The following is a 7,503-nucleotide window of genomic DNA, read 5'->3' on the forward strand; positions in this document are numbered from 1 at the left end:
CACTTCTGCATTCGGGAGCGCAGGCTAGTGCTCGCCTTTGAAAGCCACTGCTTCTCTTCACTGCAGTCTGAGCTGTGCGGCTAATGCAGTAGGGACTACATTTCACGCAGCTGGGGCAGACAGACCGCAGGTACCCGATCTACCGGGGGGGGTCGCTGTTGTGCGATGAGGCCGGCTGTGCAGCAGCACTCCCTGCCACAGTTACACTGGCAGTCAGGGTTCAGATAAAGGCGGGTACGTCTTCCTAGGACACCTTTGTCTAGCTGTGAGAAATGATGGTGCAATTCTTTGTGTGCTGCATGAACAGCTAATGAGTGAAAAGTACCCTCTCCAAAGTGAGCCTTCTCTTAAGTTTCTGTGTGTGTGAGTGTTTTTCTTTTTGTATGCTTATTGCTAGCTAGGATGATGCTTTGTTTGTAGACTGGTTGAGGAAATAAATAAAAAAAGTGACTCTGCCTTTGAAGTGGCAAGATCCTCTCGTAAAAAATGAGTCACGTGGTTTTTCAATGAGTTTGAGATGATGAGGGCTAAAATGAACAAAAATGTAACAAAAATTCATTTATTGACAGGTGTCAGGTTTTGGTCCACTAATCAGAAAGTCAATTACAACATCTGTCCACCAGGGGGTGCAGTGATTCACTTGGCAAGAGTCTCAGCTTGCCATTTCGAGCTTGCATCCGTGATAAAACCTCACTGTTCCCTTTAAGGAAACACATTTATAATACTATCGACCGTTTAAATTTGTCCATATCCAGCTACCTCCACGGCTGTTTGAGGTTCACAGTGGTTGTAAGGATCCACATTTCCCTCCGTGTCCATCTTCAGTCGAACCCTTGTGAAGGACGACCCGTTTCAGCTTTGATGAGCCCAGTCTGGACCCAGAGGGTCATCGACCTGTTCTGCAGTCAGTCCTCCAGGTCTCAGGGGGCGCTCTGAGTGTGTATACAGCAGGGGCAACAGTGCAAGGTCTCGTGGATGAAAATGTCACACTCCACGCAGAACGCGCAGTTGCACAGCGAGCAAATGAACACCTGGTGGGCAAACAAACAGAGAATAGAAGTTTCAGCCATTTTTTAAAAATAAAATAATATCTATGTGCAATAAAATGTAGTTAAAGGGCAATAATTACACTTTTGTCTTTCAGTTCCCCTTCACAAGCTTGGCAAAATCTGCAAAGGAAGATCAGTGCATCCGTGTTACTGTGAATTTGTTTTCCACAATGATGACGATAAAGCCACGACATGGATTTGATGAGAACTGTAAATTTGAATGTGATTAAATGTAATTCAATTTTGAATGTAATGTAATTAAATGTAATTAAAATTTGAATGTGATGTAATTAAATGAATGAAGGCGCTAGGCAGCACACCTCTCCCCCTGGTAGTCCTCCAGGGCCATCTCCTGAAAAGCATCCAGAGGGAAGAGGTGATGGAAGGACCGGGCCAGGTGAGGGGCGGAGACCAGCGTCAGCGCTGCGGACAGGAAACGCAGAGGCTGGAGTCAGCGTCCGACCAATGGCAGGCCGCCTCACGCGCCACCGTAAACTGCAACTCCGGACCACTGACGTACCACCGATGGACACCACTAAAACTACCCTTCCATAAACAGCTATACTCACTCTTTCACTGCTGATTAATGCACATACAATAACATACAATATGCAATGATAACAGTCAAGAGCATCACATGTTTTTGTGGTAATAAGTGGCTATGAATGACTGAATGGGTTTTTAAAGAATGAATTATACTGAATGATGACTGTGAATGTGGTTACATGCGTAAAACGATACCCAATGCTTTGGAACTCCTTCCCCTTGACAAGACTAGCCTCCCTGACAGGAAGTAGGCACAAACAGGAAATGACTGAGGGCGGTACCTACCGCAGACTTTGCATTCCACGGGCAGCTCGGTGTACTTGGCGCGACACTGCGGGCAGTAGTACCCCCCCATGGTCAAACCGGGACTGTCTGTGCTGTCCAAATGCCTGTAAAGGCCGGGGACAAAAACAAAGGTGCAGAAAGAAAGCGTCAAATTTTCACAATGCGAATATGTGACACCGACTTAATTCACACGGTTTTTCAAATCGTTGTAATTGTAACATTTTTTTGGCACAATACAAATGCCTTGGGTGACAAAGACATGGTGCAGTTAAAATATTTACAAAAATATGATTTCTTTCAATTTTTTTTTTGAATGTCTCTTGTAATATAGGTTTCAGCACAGTAGCATAGCAGAATATATGTTTCTTGAGATTGAGGCCAGAGACTCACGTCCCACACAGGGGACAGAAATGAACTGCAGGGTCTCAGGAGGATACCGAGTCACTCACGCCATGCTGAAGGAAGGCTTGGAGTCCGGATCCGACACGGAAGCCATGGTGTGCTGGGGGAAGCCTGTCAAAAAATACAACCACATGTCCATGATAAATGTCTATTGTATGTGTCACATGACCAGAACATTCCAAATGCGTAAGCAGTAAAAATCAGACTAAGAAGCAGGGGACAGACTGAACCACCGCGGTCAGAGTCCGCCTTGCCGCCGCTATGCTCAGTATGTCCTGAGAAGGGAGCGGAAAGGTTGGGCAGGGCCCTAGTGAGGTGGCTAACGAGCGCTCCACGCTAGCCCGGCACGCACCCATGCGTATGAGGGAGCACTCCGAGGAGGAGCTGGCGGGAGGGGGCTTGACGTGGAAGGTGAGCAGCTCGCGCAGGTGGGTCTCGTCCAGGATCACGTGGTAGGTCCCTACGAAAAGGGCGGGAAAACACACAGCGGTCCAAAAAAATGAACCGATAAGCAAAACAACCCACACTCAAACAGACGCTGGCTACCTGAAAGAGTCTGCCTGTGATGAACACTCGTACATACATCATTATCATTCCATGTTTTTTTAATGAATGTGTTGTTAAAGGTGTAAAGAGTCGACTGAGCGCGCTCCTCACCGCCCGTGTCCCGTGTCAGTACCGTGCACACCCGCACCTCCGCCGACAGCCCGATCACCGAAACGCGGATCTTCTTCTCCTTCAGAGTCTGCAGGGTACGGCACTGTTACTGACGCACACACGCACACGTGTGCACACACAACACTAGCGGGGCTAGAATCACTTCCAGTTCAATTCAGTCTCTCCAGGATATTCAAGACATGAATTGAAAGATGCCCAAAATGTTCTACGAGGAATGCATCAGTTCATTTATTCAGTTACTTCTGAAGAGAATGAATTGAAATGGAATTGGCAATCAACTAAAGATTCTATTCACACTTTATATCTATATGATCAGGTCTATCGGCAAAATATACAGGATTAATCACAGTCATAAAGATTACAAAAACCGTCATGTCTGCTCCAGAGTCTACTGTGGTTATTCTTTTGTAGTACTATCCTTTATAAGTGATCTTCGACCTTTACAGTACCTTGACTAGCTCATAGATGTTGGAAGGGTCGCAGGTGGTGAGGCTGCTGAATATGACCAGGATTTCCCTGCTGGTGTGGCCAGGCATGTGCCTGCAAGGACAGGGCCAAGATCCAAAGGTCAAAAGGTCAAAGGTCATTTAACAAAAATAATCAAGTGTGTCCCGTTCAGAGCTAAAAAATACATTTTCTTAAATACAACAAAGATTGCACATTTTGACAGAAAAATCTCTCTCTGACGTACTTGAGCGTCTGCATTGCCAGGGAGAGGGAGTTGTAGAGGGAGGGCTCCCCGACACATGTGGAGTCCACGGCTTTCCTCAGAGCGGCCACGTGCTTCTTAGGGTTCCCTGTGAATGAGACACAGCGCTGTTGCCGTGGAAATAATCCACTCTGCTTTCGGGAGGATCACACGGTACGGCACTCTTTATTACGTGCAGCACAGAGACATGTACACATCGGTTTAGTGCACGCACGCACACACACACGCACGCACGCGCACACACACACACACACACACACACACGATCCCTATAGCATACAGTCTTCCACACTACTGACCCTCCAGAATGACCTCAACAAGAACCGACTTACAGACCGATCTTAGAGACTTACAGTACGTCATATGGGCCAGCGGTTCTGAACCCTGGTCTTAGAGGGCCGTAGAGTCTGCTGGTTTTTGTTTTCACCTTAAACAATCAATAACCGTTTTAGATCCAAGAAGCCAGGTGAGGCGATGCGAGTTAATTGTTTAATAAACTGTTTTAATGAACATATTAGTGCCGAGTAACAGCAAAAGCCAGCACACTCCATGGGTCTCCAAGACAAAGGTTAAGGAAGCCTGACCTGGATGCAGAAGTCACACTGAATTATGAATGTCTTTACCTCCTTGCCTCCAATACCTGCACCAGGTAAGGCCACTGCCAATTAACACCTTAGCAAGCCAGCTTACTCATTCACATACTTTTAATAGCTCTGCTGTCAAAAAAGAGTGCTCTACCTCATAATCATCATCAGGAAGGCATGTCAAACTTAGGCTGTTGTGTAAGTCTGAAGTCTTGATGGAAAAGCATGTTGGGATTTAGAAAGTATCTGTACCTAAGGGGTGTGCCAGCGCCAGTTCTTTGACCTGTATGACTTCACTGTCCAACCAAACACTGTTCCTGGGTGCTTATGATCACTCACCAGCCAAATCAGTCAGTTTCTCTGCTCTCTTGTTCTTTGTAGTGATGATCCCAATCTGAGGGGGAACACGAGATCACATGAGCAAAATGTAGCGATATCAGAAACTTCAATAAAGTTTTATTAACATAAAACATCTCAGTAACAGACCTTTCTACTCACTCACCTGGCTGATGGGATTCTGGTCAAAGTACTCCTCCACGAAATATTCCATCAGCTATAGGGTATTTAGAAAGCGTGCAGACAAAACATTGACACACAATGGATGAGTTGTTCTAGCACTACCATGTTAATAGAAGCCAACTGTAGACAGGAAGTTGCAGCTTGTGCCCTACCTTCAGAATGCAGGCTAGCCTATTGGGTTTCAGGTCCTGGTCTTCCATTGTCCTGGAGCTGTCAATCACCACATACATGTGGCGCATCTGCAACAGAGAGAATACCTAGTATCCCGGCAACAACTCTGTGCTGATAACAGCCTAAATGTCAATCTTGCTCACTCATTATCTGAAATCCCATGAACAGCAAACTGAATCTGAAACCCTTATGGCTTTCAACAACTACTGTCATTATTTCAGTGCCATGGAGATTGCCTGAATAACAGTATTGGGGAACACTTTATTATAAAAAAGATGAAAGCAAATTTGTTTTAAAAACCACCACTACAAATACAAATTCAAACTGATTCTCTAAAAGACATTTTTGTTTCGCCTAATGGCTGAGTTATTTCCTTCGATATTCCTTTATGAAGTCCGGAGAGCATACGATGCACACTCACCATGCCAAGCCGGATCTGTCCATGGCTTTCAAACACTCTGCAGGGGAAACAAACAAACAAGAGGTGCAACTACAGAGTCACACAAGTATTCCAGCAGACCACAGTAAGACCACATGGAAAATCTGGGAGACCCCCTGTCCTTATACTCACAGTCTTAATTCAGAAGCATTATTCTGACACATCATCATTAACTTCATGACTAGTGAAGCGGTGTGCATAATCAGTAATTAAAGAGTTGTAAAGAGGGGTTCTACTCTTCATAGTTGGAATGGCACATTTGAAAATAACATTCATTGCAATTGAGTGACTTTCTGCTTATATCATTTTCAACACGCAAGATCAGAGTAAGGAGTCCAGTAAACTGATGGTGTGAGTTGTGGGCCTTGCGGTTCCATGTAGGAATTTCCGCCGGTCCCTACCTCTTCCTCTTGGTTTGGAAGAGAATGTCCTCCACGGAGGCCTTGAGTGACCCAGACTCATCCTCCTTCAAGACCTCCCTGCAGGCCAGAAACGACACCGTGAGGACAACCAGCACCACAGCCCCCTTACATTCTGCATCGTTGTAACATCGGTGAGCTAGCGCTTTTACGCACGTGCAAGAAAAAGGTTTTGAAGCCGATGGTGAGCGAATTTCATTACATTGTGTGTTTTGGGGCCAAGTAACAGGCTTTACTCTAATGACTGATCGGCGAAGTCGGACTCACCAGGTCCGTTCATAGCCCCCCTCCCAGCGCTTCGTTCTTTCGGGTTCCTCGTCCATCCTCTTTCGCCTTCCTGACAGCAGCAAAGGATGAGGGACTAGAGGGAAAGCGCAGGCATGGTTCATTAATCTTGTTAACTAGCTAGCATAAAATAATAGCTCTACTCAGCTACGGTCTCATTAATATTATAGGACCTAAAATGACTAATTAACAGGCTAAATGAATCTGTTGGGTATGTCAGCATTCAGTTATTTTGCGCTTCCTCCTTGTTTGCAGGCGATTTCATCATCACAAATACTCCACTGTGTTACAGTGAGATTCATGTCACTTCTGAAGGTTGATAGCGAAAACAAGTGGAACACATCTGAATTGCAAAGTATTTACACTATAAATGACATGTATTTGACATTTTGATGTGGCACACAGTTTGAATGACCATATTCTCTTCAGATGGTAATATTAAAAACCACAGGGCCAAGTTACATGAAATAATTCTGGAAACACTGGAATAGAGCTCGTTTAATTATCGTTAGCTGAAATAGCCAATATTGTTTGTTGTAACTTGGCCTTATTTTGATATCAATACTTTTAATGGCAGGCCTAGAATTATAGAAGTTTAAATCAATGACTTACAGACAGTGGTTTGTATGCGTGCGTAACTTTGTTTATTTTTGTACGCTGAAAACGTTTATTGCTCAGATCAAAATTGAGCGCGTCAGAAATAACATTCCGATAGTTAACCTATGTGTTAGCTAACTTAATATTACCCGGCACTTGCAAAATCTTGTAGCCAAGGGACTATGAATAATGTTAGTATATTGTTTTTCAACATGAACACAAGTCGCAGTATATTACAAACAGATAGTATTTTAAAATAGATTGCTGATACACATGCGAAATGGTAAAAACAAACAACAATAAAATAATATTCATTACAGAGTTGACGTACCGTACCGTTCCGAATTCTGCAACGGTGTGCACTACAAAAATGTCCCGCGTGTGCAAAAGCTGTGGAACAAACCGTTCCGTCCTCTTCGGAACTGCTTCGCAGTCGTGGGGTTAAGAAGTAATCGGATGTTTCATTTGAATGTCTACAATGCTGGCCGAGTTCTCACATGCGAGGTGAGTGGCAAAATAATCAAACTCCACTTCGAGGCAAAGTACAGGTCAGTGGTGCACATAACAGAATCAGTTATCTTTGTTCACGCTGCACAGTATTCCAAACATATGCTACACACAGCCTCTGTACCAAAATCAAGGTAATTTAACTCATCAAATTAATTGCTTTACATTATTTATGTGTTGCATTCATATGAGAAGTAATATTCATTCTACAGCGAGATAAACGGAGTGAATGTGAATGTCAGAACTGTCTGTCCTGCACTGACCAACAGAAACGATAGGGAAGACTGAGGATTTTTGCATAACTCAACAATCA

At 44.4% G+C, this 7,503-nt stretch overlaps 1 protein-coding gene across 2 annotated transcripts; it reads right to left on the reverse strand.

Moving 5' to 3' along the window:
- Nucleotides 1–550: 550 nt before the first annotated feature.
- On the reverse strand, nt 551–7,168 carry gtf2h2 (general transcription factor IIH, polypeptide 2). 2 transcript variants are annotated; one of them, XM_064296431.1, is made up of 16 exons: nt 7,015–7,168; nt 6,069–6,162; nt 5,784–5,861; nt 5,365–5,401; nt 4,925–5,011; nt 4,756–4,806; nt 4,593–4,647; nt 3,652–3,757; nt 3,410–3,500; nt 2,940–3,027; nt 2,635–2,742; nt 2,330–2,393; nt 1,881–1,984; nt 1,370–1,472; nt 1,130–1,169; nt 551–1,031 (listed from the first exon to the last, which is right to left on the reverse strand). In XM_064296431.1, the coding sequence occupies exons 2-16, from the start codon at nt 6,122–6,124 to the stop codon at nt 921–923; spliced, it is 1,179 nt and encodes a 392-aa protein (XP_064152501.1). In that variant the 5' UTR covers nt 6,125–6,162; nt 7,015–7,168; the 3' UTR covers nt 551–920. The 2 variants fall into 2 exon arrangements, with proteins under 2 accessions (XP_064152501.1, XP_064152502.1); XM_064296432.1 differs by having other exon boundaries at nt 7,020–7,138.
- Nucleotides 7,169–7,503: the final 335 nt, after the last annotated feature.

The sequence above is a fragment of the Anguilla rostrata genome, chromosome 10 (genome assembly GCF_018555375.3).
Source record: "Anguilla rostrata isolate EN2019 chromosome 10, ASM1855537v3, whole genome shotgun sequence".
In the NCBI taxonomy this organism is placed as follows: Eukaryota; Metazoa; Chordata; class Actinopteri; order Anguilliformes; family Anguillidae; genus Anguilla; species Anguilla rostrata.

Bases quoted from the DNA above. Each gene is read 5' to 3' on its own strand.
- gtf2h2 (XM_064296431.1), bottom strand. From the start codon at position 6,124: ATGGACGAGGAACCCGAAAGAACGAAGCGCTGGGAGGGGGGCTATGAA. The intron at 2,743-2,939 runs GTGAGGAGCGCG...CCCTTTTCGTAG, and splicing joins ACTGACACGGGACACGGGCG to GGACCTACCACGTGATCCTG. The intron at 1,473-1,880 runs GTAGGTACCGCC...TCCTGTCCGCAG, and splicing joins CGTGGAATGCAAAGTCTGCG to CGCTGACGCTGGTCTCCGCC.